General features: G+C 32.6%; 2 protein-coding genes across 4 annotated transcripts; one reads left to right on the forward strand and one right to left on the reverse strand.

The window, feature by feature from the left end:
- The first annotated feature begins 11237 nt into the window (after positions 1-11237).
- Positions 11238-13553, forward strand: LOC115721383 (psbP domain-containing protein 1, chloroplastic). Of its 2 annotated transcripts, none has more exons than XM_030650667.2 (4): positions 11238-11547; positions 12249-12392; positions 12551-12985; positions 13209-13553. In XM_030650667.2, exons 1-4 carry the CDS (start codon positions 11434-11436, stop codon positions 13428-13430), a joined length of 915 nt encoding a protein of 304 aa, XP_030506527.2. In that variant the 5' UTR covers positions 11238-11433; the 3' UTR covers positions 13431-13553. The 2 variants fall into 2 exon arrangements, with proteins under 2 accessions (XP_030506527.2, XP_030506528.2); XM_030650668.2 differs by having other exon boundaries at positions 11265-11547; positions 12255-12392.
- A 564-nt stretch (positions 13554-14117) lies between these two features.
- LOC115719741 (AP-3 complex subunit mu) lies at positions 14118-17890 on the reverse strand. Of its 2 annotated transcripts, none has more exons than XM_030648917.2 (8): positions 17767-17890; positions 17470-17569; positions 16668-16778; positions 16499-16588; positions 15815-16062; positions 15145-15354; positions 14812-15019; positions 14118-14664 (listed from the first exon to the last, which is right to left on the reverse strand). In XM_030648917.2, the coding sequence occupies exons 1-8, from the start codon at positions 17799-17801 to the stop codon at positions 14419-14421; spliced, it is 1248 nt and encodes a 415-aa protein (XP_030504777.2). In that variant the 5' UTR covers positions 17802-17890; the 3' UTR covers positions 14118-14418. The 2 variants fall into 2 exon arrangements, with proteins under 2 accessions (XP_030504777.2, XP_060964823.1); XM_061108840.1 differs by having other exon boundaries at positions 17470-17655; positions 17767-17827.
- Between the last annotated feature and the right edge of the window lie 1581 nt (positions 17891-19471).

Here is a 19471-nt window from a genome sequence, read left to right on the forward strand (position 1 = left end):
TAGAAAAAAAAAATAAAAAACATGAGATAATTAGAAGCTTATTACAACCTCTTTCTTAATTTTCTTTTTTTAAAATAAATAAAATTTTATTTAAAAAAAAATTAGCTTTGAGTACATAAAAAATTCTTCATTCATATTAGTTAACCATCTACCCTAAGTCTACATGCAGCTAATTCATGCATAGCTATATTGGTCGAATAATTTGTATGAATTAAGAACGTCTTAGGATTAGACAGTAAATTAAAAAAAAATACATCAAATAAAGAGCCTAAATCATTATAGAAAAAAATCTCTTAAAAAAACAGAAATTAAATCTAAATAATTAAGCTAAATGCTAAAAAAGAGGAAGTCTAATTCCAGTAACCAATGGAATGCTAAATGCTAATTAAGCTTGAAGACATCAAGCTTGTCAATGTCAATGGTACAATGAAGGTTAGGGTGCGGATGAATATCACTGAACCTCTTAAACGAGGGCTGCGGGTGGCGGTGGATGAGCTAGGTAATGAGGTTTCACTCTTATTTCAATATGAACATTTACTTGACTTTTGTTTTGATTGTGGTATAATTGGGCATAAGGCATTGGACTGTCCTTTGAGGGACTTTGTTGGGGATAATCCCAGGCCCGATCGTGGGAGGTATGGATCTTGGACGTGTGCTCCGAGTTCGCCACCGCGTGATCGATTTCGGTATCAGAAAAAGCGTGACAATTCTCCGTCTAATAGGCCGATCATGTCTATGGGAGAGGCCTCGAGAATTTTATGTGCTGTGGAGAGAGGTCGGGTTTGGTATTCGGGTCCTACATAGGAGGAGTTGGCTCCCACGTCTGTGTTAGAGGGTCGTGAGCGTGATGATGAGGTGAAGTCTGGGCATGCGACCGGTCAAAATGTTTCTGTGGCTCCTGGCGTACCGTCGCCCACAGATGGTACACAGTCGGGTGTGGCTCTTAAGACTGGTAGTGAGTTGGGGAAGGTGGTGCCAACGAGTGAAACAGTTGTGACAATTGAGTCATTGGGTGATGAAATAGCTAACTAAGGTGCGGGTGGTGAGTGTTCGTTGATGCATGCTTTACCCGAGTGTGGCAAGGGTAAGTGTATGATGGAGGGGGATTGTTCTATGGATGTGGCTAGTGGCTCAGTTGATGGGAAAGAGGCCGAGAGTGGTGTGGGTAAAATGGTTCATCATAGCATGCATGGATTGAATAGTGTTGATAAGAGTAAGGGTGTATTGGACATTTCGTCTCAAGTGGAATTTTCTTTTACCCAAGCTCTACAACAAACATTTGAGCCGCTTATGTATAAAAAATACATTCCAGTAACATTTTCTTTTAACCAATGGAATGCAACCGAGCTAAAAAAAAAGAGGGTTCAGATGCATTATATTTATTTTTATTTTATTTTAAAACTTAATATTCTTAATATTAAAAACTAAATGCTACTTGTTTAAAAAAAAAAATATTCTCATAACAATTTTTACATGATATTGACACTTCAATTCGATAATCATGTTCCATATACTACACTGGTTCACTCACCTATGGTAATTTAGTTTTTGATATTGAGAATATTAAATTTTAAAATAAAATAAATAAATGTAATGCATTTGGGCCCTCCATGTGTCCATATTTATGAATTAATAACGGAAGTGGTAGTAACGGTGTAAGAGAATTGTAACATTAGGTATTTTTGCCATCAAAAATAAATATTAGGTATTTAAGTGTATAAAATCAAAAACATTAGGTATTTATGCCGCAATTTACCCTATAAAATTTAATTAGCACACTACTCAATAGTAATATTAAAATGAGAATTTTTATTTAAACGAAAAATATTTCGAAATATTATATTATGAAGAAAAAACTTATCTTTACTAACTGCGGAACAGATTATGTGTCACTGCTGTTTCACGACATTCTTAAGATAAACACAAAACAATCACCACTATATATTGATACCAGACAAAACACACTAGGCACATACTACTATACTTACAAAATAAGTCGCAACCCCTTTCTTAACTTTTGTATTTGAAAATATATGTTAATATTTTTTTCTAAATTTTTTTCCAGTATTCATTATAGCTGTAACACTATCTTTTTAAATTTTTAAAAAATTTCAAAAAATTTACAATGTCAAAAACAAATTTGAAGTTTTTTTTATACTGATTAGTAAAGTAGAATGTCAGGAACTCTATTATCCATACTGTAAACTATTTAGATTTATTTAGAAATTTACAAAAATGATATTGTATTTTGGCATGTATTTTTTTTGAATGCAAAGGTTGAGAAAGAGATTGTACTAAAGACTTCCCAACATGACAAATATTGAATGTAAGGTGTTATATTATTATTAGTGTAATATTAATAATTTATATTAGTGTATGATATTCATGTCGTGTAGAAGTTTTAAATTTATTAGAAAATTGCTAACACAAAAAAATTATAAAAACAGTCGACTCGCATAACTTTCATATTGTATTTGCAAAATTTTGTATAGTATTTGTATCGTATTGATTTGTTGTAAAATAAATTATTATTTTTAGTATTATAGTATTGCATTGGCATTTTATAAGCCAAATTATTTTTAGTGTTATTATATTCGTATTTAAATTGTTGCTACGTAATTTATTATATATGGTTGTAATATATAAACGCTTAAATAAAAAAAAAAAAAATTGTTGCCACACAAATAAAGTTTGTGCAAAATCATTTCCTATATAGACACCACACCACCATTAGGAATTAGTTAATATTATCCTAGGAATTTTTTTATTTTTCGTGGGACAGAATTCATATGATACTTTATTATGAAATCTAGTATTGGACTACAATATATTTTGGGAAAAGAAAAAGTTAATTGTGTATGTGGTGGTGGGTGCTACCGATTGAGGCAATAAATATCTAGCTATGTTTAACATACATACATGATTTATTAAAATAGTACTTTTGACTCTTTAGTTGTTTATTACAGATAGAAATGGTAAATTGTCTTAGTGATGTTTACTTCATTCTTCCGCATTTATATTATTATTGGTATAATTAAGTATCAAATCTTATATAATTTAAGATAATAATTTTTTAAAGATATTATTAACAAATTATAATAACACTAGACAAGTACTAAATACCAATATTCTTTATACATATAATATTATTTTGAACCATAATGACGTTTGGTTAGGAGGAATGAAATTATAGGAATAAGAATGGGAATGAGAATTAAAATAGGAATGGAATGGAATAAAATTTAAAATGCATAAAAAATTGATAAAAAAATTATTAAATTTTTTAAATCTTGCATTGGAATGATCTTTCCTTCCATTTCAAAATAGAATAGTCATTCTACCAAAATGATGGAAAGACGATTCTATCGGAATGATTTTCCAATGATTTTAAATGCAACCAAACAAATGAATGGAATGAAAATTGTTTCCTTTTCATTCCATTCTATTTCATTACCTCTAACCAAACGCCACCCAAAATAGATCTTACATTTTGTAAAAATTACAGATTGGACCTTCTATTTTGTTAAATGACAAAAAAGATCTTGTATTTTCTAAAATAGCAAAATTAAAACTCTGAGCTTAATTTTCGATAATTTTTTTTAAAATATAATTAATTTGAAGACAATTCTTAACATGTACCGATATAAAAACTATAAACAATTTTATTATAAAATCAAATTTTTATTAAATTTTATTTTAATAAAAAAAATCAATTTATAATTCTATTTATATTATTTTAAAAAATATAAATTTATTTTATTACTTACCAAAATAAAAAATTCAATTAATAACTTTTACAAAATAAAAAATCTAAAATAATATTAACAATGGTTTTATTGTATGTATATTATCCTTCCACGACAAAAAGAAATTGGTTTCTACTAGCTCAGCCGCACAAGTAATTATAGTTTTTTTTTTTTTTTTAGAAGAAAAATGTGTGCTAAATTTGAGGTATAATTGTGGATAGAATGCTTTTGATATTTGAAGTGTAACAATTTGCACGTGCGGCAGAATGAACGGAAAGCAAGATAGAGGTGGTGACGTGTCAGGGCTTTCTTATCCATACTTTTCATGTCCCAATGCAACTTTCTTTTCTTTTCTTTTTGTTTTCTTTTTCTTAAAAGGAATATTGATACCCAAATCAAATAAAATGCTTACAAATATAAATTAAAGAGTGATTTTATAATACACACCATTAAAATGGATGTACTGATGCACTTTTAACTTGTTTCGGCACCTAGAAGAATTTTTTAGTCTAATTTTTTTTTCATATTCATATACGTTATATCTATTTAAGATATCTTACAAAATTTTGAAAAATTCGGAATAATTTACAATATAGAAAACAATGTTCAAACAGTTTATTTTATACGCGTATAAAATAAAATAGTCACACGTGCAACACGTTGTTTGAACGTAATTTTCGGCATGTTAAACCTTTTCGAATTTCTTAAAATTTTGCAGGATGTCTTAAATAACTATAACGTACATGACTATGAGAAAAAATTTGATCAAAAAATTATTCCGGATTCTAAAACAGATAAGAATGTATCAATATACCTATTTTAAGGGGGTGCATTGTAAAATTTTCTTAAATTAAATATATATATTTTTTATTATTTTAGAAAATTTCCTGATATATAACAATCAAAGTCACTCCATACAACATTAAATAAAGCTTCCGAAGAAAGAGAATCTATTTGTGGTTGCGGATCACATTAGTTTGATAAATTAAAAGGTCTCCAATTTTATAAAAATTTAAGAGGTTGTTAAAGATATTTTTGCAAAGAGACCTAAAACTTATTTTGAGCATTAATTTGTATTATTTTATATTTCACAATATTTGAGAATAAAATGGTGAAAGTTTTGGTCTATTTCGGTCAAAAGTGTGTATTGACTTCTTCAATAGCTTAAAAGAGAATTAGTTGGAATTGGTAACTCTATTTTTTGAAAAGAGTAGTGAGATTTAAAATTACTTCCTAAAGTCAAGAATTTAATTTGGAGGACTACTTTTAATTATCTTCCTACTCGTGTTCAATTAAACATGAAACATGTTCTTCTTCTCTCATTGTTATGTCCAAATTGCTTGCGAGTTTGAGAGTCTATTTCTCATTGTCTTGTAGAATATTCGTTTGCTTTTGTTTCCTGGCGGATGGCAGGTATTTCAGTGATAGAGATTAGTAATAACTCTTTTAGGAGTAACTTCATAATAGATTTCAATGTTAGAATTTTGGAATGAAACATAGAGTTGTTATGCTTTGTTGGGTGTTATTGTCTGTGCACAATGACAACTTGACAAGGTGTGAAATGATAAAAATATGACTGTTAAAGAGGTAATTTCATTGGCTAAGGGTAGTTTTAATCAATGAAGTTGTGCTCAAGATAAAAATTTTGGTTCCTTTTTATTTTCCTTACAAGACGGTGAAAAGCATGAGCACTGGATTGCACTAGTTGGTAATACAATTAAAATCAATATCGATGCAACTATCTTTAGCAATCTGAATAAGTATGGGCATAGTTGGGTAGTACGAAACTCTTCTGGTCAGATTATTATAGCTCGGACAGTAAGCCGGATGGGGGTGATTGATCCTATTCTTGTTGAAGCTATCAAGGTTAAGGAGGTGTTGAGTTGGTTGAAAGAAACATGGCAGCATGATGTGGTGCTGGAGTCAAACAGTTTGGTCACGATCCAAGCTATCCGAAGTTCGTTAGATATGACTTCTATTTTTGAAATTCCCATTTCAGAGTGTAGATAGATTCTTTTTAGTTTGAATAACCATTTGACTAAAGCTAGCTTCATGTGTAGATATTGGTTGTACTTATTCAGATTCTACGATTTCGAGTAGTTTACATGAAATTTTTTTGAATGAATTCAAGTAATAAAATTGTATTTCTATTAAAAAAAAAAATAGAGGAAGGGAGTATTTTTCAACCAAATATAATCTATGTCTACCGAAAAATATATTTTGCTAATTTATGATTATTTTGGCTAATAAGGATGAAATTGTATAATGTATTAATTAAATAAGATATTTACTATTTTAAATATTAACATAGTAATATTTAAATATTTTATAAATATATGTAACTGATTATATTTATTTTGAATTTAAATATTTAGTTTAAATAAAATTATTCATTAAACCACATCCCATATTTTTACTCATTCAGTCCAATCTAATTATACATTAGATGTTAGATTTCTCCAACCGATTCAATCCAATACCATACGCTCAACTGAACGAACTGATCCAATAAATTATTAGATTGGATCTATTCTATCTAATGGATGAATCCCTATATTGAATCGGATCCCTTCAATATTTTTGATCCAATATTTATTGGATCAGATTGGATCCATCCAATATTTTTTTTTTTTTAAGGAAAATCAAACTTTTATTAACCTTGAAAGTCTGTCACCAAAATAGGCAACAACTCAGTTGGAATATTATCCATAATAAAAGTACAATCAGGATATAATAAAGATGCTCTAGCAAACTCATGAGCAACCCTATTAGCTGACTGCTTAACAAAACAAAAACACACATTACTTAAACTTGCCACATGGCTTTGTACTCTTGAATCACACAACCGAAGTGGGAAGATAAGTTGGTCGAGCTTCTCAAAGCTTGAACAACTAGGAGACAATCGGTCTCCACCCAAACAGAGTTATTCGGTTGGTTTTTTAATCCAACTTAGAGCTTCCCGAAAGCTCAACGCCTCAGCAACAACCGGAGCAATATTGCCTATGTGCAATTTCGAATAGCCTTCAATAAGCATTCCATTATGGTCCCGCACAACAAAAGCACACCCAAAACGATTATGTCCTTCAAAAATAGCTGCATCCACATTGATCTTGATGCTATTCATCTGTGGTTTAAGCCAATGCTCCATACCATCATAAGGCTGAAGATCGGCCCATAATGACTCAATTTGAGTTTTTTGAGCATGTTGCCATTGATCAAGATAGCTCTTAGCAGTAACAACTATAGATGAAGTATTAACCGATTTCCCTTGCCATACAACATCATTTCTTACTCCCCAAACTGCCCAGCAAAGAGCAGCAGCTAGGCTTTGATTTTCTGCTGTCAAATTCATAAAATCAGTGGCGCACCAGTCCAGAAAATCCCCTCCTGCAGCAGCCACTGTTGTGCCGATGCCCACTCTCTCCCAAACCTGTTGAACCACTCTACAAGTCAGCAGGATATGTGTAATTGACTCATCTAACTCCTCACACAGAGGGCATCGAGTGTTAATAGGAACATGCTTTGAAGCAAGTTGTGCAAGAGTTGGAAGACATTTGGAACCGACCCTCCACATCAGATTCTTTATTTTAGGTGGTAGTTTTAGAGACCAAAGCACTTTCCAAAATGCTGATGTATTGACTTCAGTAGCCAACCCTTTCATTGATTGAAGCAACTAGTATGCACTTCTCACAGAATAAACACCAGTTGACTCACTAAACCAGCAGAGAATGTCCACGGACTAGTTTGAGCATAGAGGAATTTGCTTGATCAATCTTTGGTCTCTCTCCTCAAATAAATCCTAGAGAATTTCTTCATCCCAGTAGGATCTATCCATAATCATTAAATTACACACCTTGTCATGTTGAAGAGCCGGGTGAGAAGAAATCACAAAAGGCTAGTTCGTGATGGTAGCCACGGTTCATCCAGTACATTAATTAAAGAGCCATTACCAACACTCCATCGAATCCCCGCACGAACTAGAGATTGAGCTTCCCACACATCCACACGAAGCTTGGATTATTCCCAATAGTAGCTGAGAGATAGGATCCATTAGGAAAGTAGCGTGCTTTAAAAATTCTGGATACCAGAGACTCAGGTCTTGTTAAGAAACGCCACACTTGCTTACCCAAAAGGGCCAAGTTGAAATCACGAAGATTACGAAAGCCAAGACCCCCATTGTGCTTACTATGGCACATACGCTATCAAGACATCCAAGGGATGCCTTTATTATCCTTTGACGAACTCTTCCACCAAAATCTAGCCATGGTACTCTCGATATCTCTACTAATCTCCAATGGTAGTAAGAACACATTCATAGCATAGCTAGGAAGAGATTGCGCTACCAATTTGATTAGTACCTCTTTACCAGCACGAGATAACACTTTCGAATCCCAACCTTGGAGTTTTTTCCGCACTCTATCCTTTAAAAACCCCAACACAGCCGACTTATTGCGTCCCATAGTACTAGGAAGACCCAGATACATACTCCTTTCATCTGCTTGTGGCATCTGAAGCAGAGTATTAATTTCCTCTCTAACATGGCTCACGGTATTAGTACTATAAAAAATAGATGACTTTCCCAAATTCACTTTCTGGCCCGAAGCAGCCTCGAATTGATTGAGGACTTCTCTAACTCGAGTAGCTTCTTGGAGAGTGGTGGCTTTGCGATTCAGGTAACTGTCATCTGCAAATAGCATATGAGATACTTTCGGGGCACCATTTGCCACTTTGCAACCGTGAATGAAGCTCATATCCTCATATCTTTTAATCAAGGCTGATAGCCCTTCCGCACAAAGAATGAAGATATATGGTGACAACGGATCTCCTTGACGAATACCTCGACTAGGAGTAATTGGCCCCATAAATCCTACCACCATGAATCACATTATACTTGGCCGAATTAACACATTTCATTACCAACGAAATCCATTTTTCAGAGAAACCAATCTTCCTTAGAACCGAATCCAAAAAGGTCCACTCGATGCGATCATAAGCCTTACTAAGGTCGAGTTTTAGTGCCATGAACCCTTCCTTACCCTTCCTTTTCCTCTTCAAATAATGGAGCACCTCAAAGGAAACTAAGATATTGTCAGTTATAAGTCTTCCCGGAATGAAGGCGCTTTGAGATTCTGAAACAATTCGATCCATATGAGGCTTCATGCAATTAGCCAAAACTTTAGTAATGATCTTGTACAATACATTACATAAAGCAATTGGCCTCAAATCAACCATACTTTCAGGGAGTTTCTTTTTCGGAATCAAGACAACATTAGCATCTCCAAAACCTTGATCAAACTGACCCGTAGAGAAGAATTTCTGAACCACCGCAACAACATCAACCTGAATAATGTTCCATCATTTTTGATAAAACGCAGGCGTCATACCATCGGGACCAGGACTCTTATCGGGATGCATACTAAATATAGCTTTTCTCACTTCCTCTGCAACAACAGGCTGAATAAGGTCTTCATTGATTTGAGAAGTAACCTTTCTTTGGATGCATCGGATCACAGTGTCACAATCCACATTCGAAGTATTAAATAAAGTCGAGAAGTAATCCACAACAACATCAGCAAGGCCATTTTCCCACTCCTTCTAATTACCACTTGAATCTTTAAGCTTCGAAATTTGGTTGAAACTTCGACGATTGCTAGCACCCCGATGAAAGTACTTACTATTTTGATCGCCTTCTTTCAACTGAAATTGCTTTGCCCTCTGCTTCCAAAACGCTTTCTTTTGATCCAAAACCAAAAAAAGCTCCTTTTTCACCTTTTCATAACGCTGGACCGAGAGAGAATCTCTCTTGTTCTTCAATTTCTTCAACTCTGTTCCCATCCAATATTTTTAATCCAATGTTAATTGAATTTATTGGATCCATCCAATCCAATTATTAAAACAAATTAAACATGATTTTTGATCCAAATGAATCGACAAATATATTAGTTCAAATTATTATAATCCAACATAAATTGTAACATAGATCTAATCTAAATTATAACATAAGTCCAACCCAAATTGTAACATAAGTCTAACATCAAATAATGATAATACATGCTAATTTAATAAATACGCGTGCACAAACTACAAATATCATAGAATATAAATCCTTCATCGGTTCGAAGTGAAAATATCGCTCAATTCTGATATCACCAATTCCACCAATTATTTCTGAAAAATAAATAAATTAAATAATAAGTATTCAATATTGAAAACACTTATAGAATATTGTAAAAATATAAATGCATTTACTATTTTCTTGCTTCCACTTTTTTAATTTTCGGACCACTTGTAATTTTTTTTAAATAATTTATAATATCGAAAAATAAAGTTCAAATAATTATTTACCATGAGTATTAAAAAAAAAACAGTCACGCATGCAATAAAATATTTTAAATTTATTTTTCACACTGTAAGTTATTTGAAATTTTTTAAAGATTTATAAGTGACCTTAAATAGTTACAACATAGACGATTATTAGAAAAAAAAAAAAAACTCTCACAAATGTCAAATTAGATAAGTCTACTGAGGGTGTACATATGGGTGTTCATTAGACTACATTCAATATTTGTAGGTCTATCCAGATTCGATCCAATAGATGTTAAATTTTACCATTTAATCTAATCAAATTCACTCATTCATCCAATCGATCCAACATCCATTGGATATATTTCATGTATATCTATTAAATTAATTCGGATTTATTTAATATTTTAGACCTAATATTTTTTTTTTGGATCAGATCGAATTCATCCAATATTTTTGATCTAGCATTTATTGGATTGGATTGGATCTATCCAATAAAAAAAGTAAAATTTTAATGTTAATTTTTATATATACATATATTTCTTTACATATAATAATGTAAAATCAAATTAATCATCCAAACTAAATAAAAATATTAATTAGTTCGATTGAATGTTGGATGTATTAAATTTTTAAACATCTCATCTAACATCTGATCCGATCTAATTAGATATTAAAAAATAACATTCAATCTGATTCGATTACAGCTGAATATCTAATATTTGGTGGTCGATTATCATTAGATTAGATTGATTTATACACACCTCTCGTATACTATAGACATTCTCTAGCTAACAAATATAACAAAAGTATATAATTGACATTTACACTCTATACTCTTTTTATATTGTCTTCTTTTATTTTTACCCTCTTTTTTAAAGTCTATCATTTTTACCTCTTTTTTAAATATTATACCAATTTTGCCCCTGTCATTTCAAGATACTTTCCATGTGACTCTCTTATGTCAGGATATTTTAGGTACAATACACATAAAAAGAGGTATGTTTCAAATAAATATGAAAATAGAAGTAAATTTGATTAATTGATTAATAAAAGTAGTATTTTTGAACTTACCCCTTTCATATAATTTCCATTATAATTTTTCATGGGCTAAGAACAATTATTTGGGCTTTTAGCTTCCTTTGAAATGTGATAACACAGCCCATTTTTCAGTTTCCATTTTGGGACGAGTTGTACGGAGGATTGTAAAGTCCCCTTAAGTTATCTACTTCGTTCCAGAGGCTGAAGAAGCTGAGGATAATAATAATGATGTAATGCAAGTGTGTTTCAGTTTGAGGCTCTGAATTGTACATAAAAATCCTAAATTAAGCAGAATTCTTTTGATATATTGCATACAATCATATACATTAATCCAAAGTAAATCATGGCAAAGTTGGTGGTGGTACAGCATCATCAACACCACAAAAACCCATGTCCCTCTCGTCTCCCTTCTTCACTCTACGACTTCAATGGTGCTGGTTTCCACACTCAAGTCAAGGTATAGTGTTTTGGAATGTTTATCTTATCTGGGCATGGCCTATAATTGCTTTATGTTATTTCTTTTATCCATTTTAGGACCATTCCATTCAAATTCTCTTTATATTTATAGCTTATTAACAGTTGCCTTGTGTCTTGGGTTATTGGGTTTCATTCAACTGAAAACTATTTGTTTTTTTGGGGTTTACTAATCACTCTCCTTAGAAATTGTTAGTCTTGAGGTCTTATAATTCATGACTTGTTTTGGGTAGTTAGTGTTTTCTTATATTACAAACTATTTATGCAAATTTTTGATCAATTTTGTAATGAGAAAGCTAACTTGTTAGAGAGTCACATTGACAATATGTGGGAGCTTCATTCCATTGACTACTCCTCTTATTGCCAATTGATTTTGAAATGGAACGCTGTGTATCTTACTCCACCACATTTTTGAATTCTAACAAAAGCACATACCTGTAATGAGATTAGAGGAGCTTCTTACTTGTAAGTGCCTTGTAGTGTAGGCATAAAAGTTTACTGGGAATGAGTTTCAGGAACTGAAAACTTGCTCTATTTGACTTTGACATGTCTTTAAACTTCTGTGACAAAGTGAATTTGTCTTGTTTTAAAATTTATCAGTCCCATTGGAATGTTCAAGCTTCTTAAGAATTTTCCTTGAATCTACTTGGACATAGTTCATGTATTAATGTCACCTGTATGCAGTTGCAGTGTAAGAAAAAGGTATGGATCAAGCCCAAAGGAGGATTAAGTATCACATCTTCTAGTGCAAAAAGGACTTTTATGATGGATGCCATTCAAGTCAATGAAAAGCAGTGCCCAGAATCTCATGCCAAAGAGAAGTGTCAGGTGATATTCACTATACTCATTTATAATTTAAGGGGGCATTCATAAGCATAAACTTTCTCTAACTTTGTTGTTTAGTGATGAATCATACAAGTTTCATCATGGAGTGGCATTCTATGTTTGAACATTGATAATGGTTTACATGTCTAATATATAATCAGACTAAAGCTTTTGCAATTCCTAGAAGGAATGCAATGGCATTGATCTTGTCAGGCTACCTCTTCTCAGAAGTTGTGTCAGTTGATACTGCATTTGCTCAAAAATCTGTTGCCTTCAGAGAATACATAGATACTTTTGATGGTTATTCATTGAAGTACCCTCAAAATTGGATTCCAGTTCGAGGAGCTGGAGCAGACATATTTTTCAGAGATCCTTATGTTCTTGATGAAAATGTCTCGGTCGAGTTGTCCTCTCCATCATCCTCCAAGTACAAGAGTGTTGAAGACTTAGGTCCACCAGAAGAGGCTGCAAAGAAAGTACTGAAGCAGTATCTGACAGAGTTTATGTCAACGAGACTAGGCGTTAGGCGTGAATCAAATATTCTTACAACATCATCAAGAGTTGCTGAAGATGGGAGACTATATTATCAAGTTGAGGTAACATATACTTTGTATTGAAATGTCAATTCCATATGGAAGATGAGTTAGCTGGTGTTAGTTTTCAAGCTCATACATCAAATAAAACACCATAGTAAAATTATTGAAGGGTTTAGCAGATTAGAATTTCCTTTATTGATGTCATTTTTGTGGTAACCAAACTATGTGAATCAAATGTTTCATGCCCTTTTAAAAACTGTTTTGGACCTTGTCTTTTCACCAGGTAAACATTAAATCGTATGCTAGCAGCAATGAGCTAGCTGTTATGCCCCAAGACCGAGTACCTAGGCTCGAATGGAATAGGCGATACCTTTCTGTTCTAGGAGTTGAAAACAATCGTTTATACGAGCTGAGACTTCAAACACCTGAAAATGTTTTTGAAGAAGAGGAAAATGATCTCCGCCAGGTTATGGATTCCTTTAGAGTAAACAAGGTGACTGTTTAACACCATGATGTAATAACAAGCATTATTCTTTTTCTCTTTTATCTATGTAGCTTTTTTGTCCTTTCTAAACTTCATCTGTGGCCAGATAGTTGATTGTTTGAATGAGATATGCATTCTTGTTAATGAATTTTTCATACAATATTCAATGCCAAGAGGAGTGCTAGTGTCAATCTTCTGTTTCAATTTCTTAGTCAACCTCTATGCTCGAAAACATATGTCGGAATTTTTTTTTTTAATTTTTTTTTCACGGGGGTGTTCGTTATGCTTACAACATCATCCCTGTAAATTTTTGAAAATTTTCGAATAGTTTATAGTGTTGAAAATACGTTTGAAATTTTTTAAACGCGCGTGGTAAATTGGAATATCAAGAATTCTATTTTTGGTATTCTAAACTATTTGGAATTTTTAAAAAATTTACAGGGATGATACTGTAACTATAACGAATACTGCTATGAAAAAAAATATTTCGGCATGTAATTTCGAACGTGAAGGTTAACTAAGAGATTGTAATAAGAGATTGTAATTAACACGCTTCCAATGGCAAAAGATGATGGAGCGTAGAGGAAAGAATAAATACCTAGATGGAGCGAGCAATTAAGTTTAATTACAAATATTCACGTATTTTATCTCAAAACTAATTGGCGAGTTATAGCTCTATTTAGATTGGAAAATGTAATACTATTCTAGTTGATCGACCATTTCCAAATGTGTTGATGAGAAAAATTGTCAATCCAAGAGGATATTTTACACCATAATATTCAAGAGTCTAGCCTTCTTTCTGGCTGCAATCTATAAATACATTTGCCTCTTTTTTCTTTCTTATGTTCTCTCCTTGACCCCAAAATGAAATAAAATCAAATCAAAGCAACAAAAAAATATGCAGACCACAAAAATCACATCTGTATAAAACTACAGATCCCACCATTTACAAGACAAATATGTCCAATTCCATGCAGCATTCGGAAAATGAAACGAGTACATCATTAGACTATGACCGGACTTGAAATTCCCCTGCACGCGTAAGAGCCCGGAAACCTTTGTAAGGTTTAGTATGTAGATTCTTTAGATCCAGTTTATCTATTTTAACACCAGAAAGGGCAATTCCCATAATCCTAAAACCAACTTCGAATGTGGGGAATACATGTAGCCGCTCTAATCCAGTCTCGAGAACTAATGTTCCAGACATTGAAGGGGTTTTATCTTTTGGAATCCGTTCAATTGACCAAACACATTTCTGCATTAGCAAGTTGACAGCGTTATACTAGTCAAGCTCCAAGAGAAACAAACATGTCAAACATGTCTAAGTTTGTTTCCCATCACAGGAAAGACGCATAGAAATATACATAACGAAAAATTGTGATCGAAGCCACACTAAGGGTACCTTATTAGCAAGAATGTTGACTGTTCCATGATTTGAGGAAAGATCAGCAGACCGAATGCAAGGAGGTAGTTGAAATTGTACAGTTATGGAGTCAATCATTTTTCCTGGATCATTGCGTATTCCAACCATCACACTAATACGACATGTCCCAGCATCTGAAGTCAGCTGTGGCTTCACATATAATGGAGTGCTCTTCAGCTTTCTAACCCTGTAGTGATGCAAAAGCAAAAGAATATTCAGATTGCATAAACATGTCATCATGCTGATGTAATTACTTAAGAAAATTGGAGATAAATGTATTCATTGTGCCGTTGTCTGCTCCACACCACACACCTGTAACTCATTAACTTAAATTGTCCATCAGGAGGCACAAACGAAAGAATGTGATCAGATTCCCATGGGCGAAACCGGACGCAGGGATGAAATCTTACAGTATCAAGAATAGAAGGGTTTGCAAAAGAAAGGGTCAGATCAGGAAGACCTGACAGATGGGAATTTACTTGGACTTCACCATATATTTCACATTTCACCAGATTCCCATCCCTGCAGCATTTGAACAGAGAATTTGGGTTAATGTTAGTTAATACCATGCAATATAAGATACAAGCTAAGAAAATGCTAATTTGTATATGACAAGTGATACTCATCATTGACAATGCATTGCAAAAATTTGTGTATAAATTCAAAAAATAGATTCCAAAGATATAAGAAAATGCTAACTTTTCTCATTATACTAAAATCAAAACTGGAGGAAGGAGAAGAATAGTATGCAGCATGTTAAGTAAAACCCCTTTGTTATTAGCATATTTTGCAAAAGGGGTAAAGAGAATGAACCTGAACACTAAACATCAGTATATATCTTTTGTAATCTAAAATGGTTGGGACTCCGCCCATAGTACTGATTATTTTCATATATGAAGATTCAAATCAATAAAAGTATATATGAAATGAGTAATCCACAATTCCAAATGTGAAGATATTGAAAGAAACATTAAACAGAGACCTGTTAATAGTTGCATCCATCTCTTCAACAAGATCAACATAAACTTCATTAGTAGCATATTTTGTGTCTGTAGTTCTCCATGGAACACAAGATGCTGTTGCACCAGGAAGTGTGTCACTCATATTGGAACTGTTACCCGTCATAACACTCAACATCTTGCTAACAATATTTGGTGGAGCAATCATCTCTCTCAGGATATTAGGTTCTGTAGTGAGAGGGAAGCCGTTGTCTATCATCTCATCCAAAAGCTAAATGTTGCAATAAACAGGGTGGTCATTTTCAATTCAGGCGTGACTGAAAAACACATAACAGGAGTTGGGGACTAAAATGATCCACCAACCATAACCTGGTAACATAGTCGGGGAAAATTGAATTCAAAGATTTCCATCTAGCTTTTTTTCTCTAATTCAAGTATTCGCATTCCAGAGGTACAAAAAACCAAGGAGGTTAATGAACAAGCAACTATGGTTTGTTTACCAATACTACTTTTATACACAAAACAGAAATATAAAAGTGAAAAAGTAAACGAAAATATTAGTGATATATTTGTATAAAACCATAAACATGAGGTCTGTTTTGTGTTCACATTTCACACACCGTCTAGTAAGAAACCGCACTAAGATTCAGTGAAACTGCAAATTCCTAATGACAAGCAAAATTATCAGATAAGTGTAGTTAAAATACCTCATATACAATAATGAAGTTATCCTTTATCAAATCTTCATTGAGGCCTCCGAGGTAATCTGAAAGGACATCAGCTACCCTGCAAAGGAACTATACACCAAATAGTATAATGTCAAGAAGCTGAATTTTTCCATACTACAAATGACGAACACATGTGGCTAAACCCTACCTCAATAGCCATCAGAGGTGGCATTTCAACTTGGGTACATGCTAAAAATGTGATCCCCTCACGAAGAATTTGGAAAAGATAGTGTGTTGGTGAAGCAATTACTGGTTGTAACTATCAATCAAAAGCAAATCTCATACAAGAGAAACACATACCAAGAACACAACAAGAGTATATCAACTAGAACAGAAACAATAACTCCATATCAGAAAGTTCATTGATCTCATTCTAACAACAGCCAACTAATCCAAACCCAACTATTGTAATTCAGAAATATGAGAAACCAAGATTTTAAAATCTAAAAAGTACATAAAAACAAATGAGCCCCAATTTTGCATTGCCTGTGGACTCGGTTGATCCCACGATCTTATGCACACATGGGCGCCAGGGGTCCACGCAGAAGATCTTTTTTGACCATGTTTGGTTTTGTTTTCTAGTTTTCTTGGGTTTAACTTTTGGTTTCATCCAAACAAATCCTATGTGTATTTATTCATTCCCTCTCTTTTCTCAAACCCTCAGATCATTATTTTCATGTATTTCTCTCTCTTCACATCCTTCCTAAATAAACTTATAATAAACTCTTAAAATCTTCTTTCACATACATAAAATATTTTAAAGTACAAAATCAAAAATCAAAAATTTATTGTTCTTAGTAGTGAGAGTGAATATGAAAGTTGATTATTTCTAACTTCAATTATCCAAGAAACAAACTTATGAATGCTACAGACCCAGAAATAAAATTATTCGAAGTTGAGCTCCTAAATATCTGTATTTTCATTGGCAGACCCAAAATTAGCAGTGGTACCTTAGAGGAATCGCCTTGAGAAAGAGCGTGGTTCCAGAACCAATCACATATGGAGCGGTCTACACGATGACCGGTGAGCTGTTTCTCAAGCATAACCTCACTGTGAAATTCAAATTCAAATTCAAATACGATTCATGATCAATCATCTTCTTCCTCCAACTCCGACAAACCAATTCAAATCAAATGCTTGGAATGAATACAAACAAAAACCAATCTCATGTGTAATTCAGCAAATAAATAAATGGAAAGTTCGAAACAATTAGGATCATTGGAAAATGATAAAAATGTGTTACCAACCCGGAATCTGAGAGTAGAAATATGCATTGCAACATTGTTTACTCTTGTCTCTCTGGACAGATCGCTTTGGATAGAGAAGAAGAAAACAAAGAAAGTTATTTTTCTTCATTTTTATCTTGTAATTGATCTTATGACTACAAAAACGACATGTCGTTGTAGCATTTAATTAATTGGGATTAAATTAGTACCACAATTCTGTCCTTAATTTCAAGATGAGTTAGTTGTATCACTTTAATCTAATTCTTAAATCATTTTGGACCGTGTTTTGCAAACGTTATTAATGGGACCCTTTCTTTTGTTAAATAATAAAATAGACTATATATTTTCTAAAATTGTACAAAATATGACCCTAACTAATTTTTTATTAAAATAAAATTTAATAATAATCCGTCTAAATATGTTATGACAAAAGTGTTTACATTTTTTGTATATATTCGTGTTAGGAATTATCTTCAAGTTGGTTATATTAAAAAAGAAAGTTATTGAAAATTAAGCTTAAGGTCTTATTTTTACCATTTTGAAAAATACATGATTCATTTTGTCATTTAACAAAACAGAGAGTCCAATCTATAACTTTTGCAAAACACAGGATTCAAAATAATATTTACCTTTCTTAAATTAATACATTTTGTCAACTTGAATTTATTATTTCCTATTCCAATTTTTTTTTTAATTATATCAATTACAACTTGAGTCTTAGATTAAATACAATATCCAACACAACACATTCGGTAGTAATACCAGTATAGCAAAGTATAGAATTTCAACAATAAAAAGGAATAGGAACATAAATATTACTATTTTAGTAGATCGTCATCACTACTATAGAGAATAAATATCTGTGTAAACAAACACGCATACACATATATACATACAAATGTTAATCTTAGTTCTACTCGAATCTCTACCCTCTAATACAAAACAAAAAATACACCTTCTAATATAATATAGCACATAACATTTTAATAAACCCTAGATAGACTAGACTAAATATAATCATCAACCCAACAAACCAACACAGTCCGCTAGGAATACTCATATACAGAAAAAATGTGAAATTTCAATGATTAGAAAGAATATGAATAACAATACCCACTATTTTGGGAGACCTTTGCCGCCCTCTGAAACAAAACAGAGAATACAAATATTGACATTGGTCCTACTCAAACCACTACATTTTGATACAAAACAAAGAAGCCCACCAAGTACTCAATGACATTTTTCTCCAAAAAGATTCTGTCCATAGTTATATGATCTTATATTTAAACTCCCATATTCAAGAGTGTAAACCCAGAATTGGCATGCTTATTAATATTTCAAATTCATTTAGGTAACGTTTAGTTAGAATGAATGAAAATATAAGAATAAGAATAAAATAAAATTTAAAATGCATTAAAAAAAATTGACTTTCACTCCTCTATATTCGAAATATGCCTTTCTAGGAGCATTACGATCTGTAGCTCCGCCTTCTATATGCTATCAGAGCAACTCGTCCCTTCTCCTTTCCTTTCAGTCAAGGTCTAACCTCGCGTAGCTAATGAAAGGGAATACCTTAGAACAGAACCGGCGGAATTGTCCAATCCTATCTTTCCTTGAAGTAAGTCCGAAACGGGAGCAACTTCTACAGCAAATTCAGACTAAACTCGATCACTTTTTTTGATAAAAAATTCATTAAATTTTTTCTCATAATACATTAAAATGGTTT

Source organism: Cannabis sativa, chromosome 2, assembly GCF_029168945.1.
Source record: "Cannabis sativa cultivar Pink pepper isolate KNU-18-1 chromosome 2, ASM2916894v1, whole genome shotgun sequence".
NCBI lineage: Eukaryota > Viridiplantae > Streptophyta > Magnoliopsida > Rosales > Cannabaceae > Cannabis > Cannabis sativa.

What these genes read in the sequence shown, in the direction of transcription:
- LOC115721383 (XM_030650667.2), top strand. Translation starts at nt 11,434, where the DNA reads ATGGCAAAGTTGGTGGTGGTACAGCATCATCAACACCACAAAAACCCA. An exon ending in ATGCCAAAGAGAAGTGTCAG is followed by an intron (nt 12,393 to 12,550) that starts GTGATATTCACT and finishes ATATATAATCAG; the next exon opens with ACTAAAGCTTTTGCAATTCC. An exon ending in GACTATATTATCAAGTTGAG is followed by an intron (nt 12,986 to 13,208) that starts GTAACATATACT and finishes TCTTTTCACCAG; the next exon opens with GTAAACATTAAATCGTATGC.
- LOC115719741 (XM_030648917.2), bottom strand. Translation starts at nt 17,801, where the DNA reads ATGTTGCAATGCATATTTCTACTCTCAGATTCCGG. An exon ending in ACTTCATTATTGTATATGAG is followed by an intron (nt 16,063 to 16,498) that starts GTATTTTAACTA and finishes TGCAACATTTAG; the next exon opens with CTTTTGGATGAGATGATAGA. An exon ending in TTTAAGTTAATGAGTTACAG is followed by an intron (nt 15,020 to 15,144) that starts GTGTGTGGTGTG and finishes GCATCACTACAG; the next exon opens with GGTTAGAAAGCTGAAGAGCA.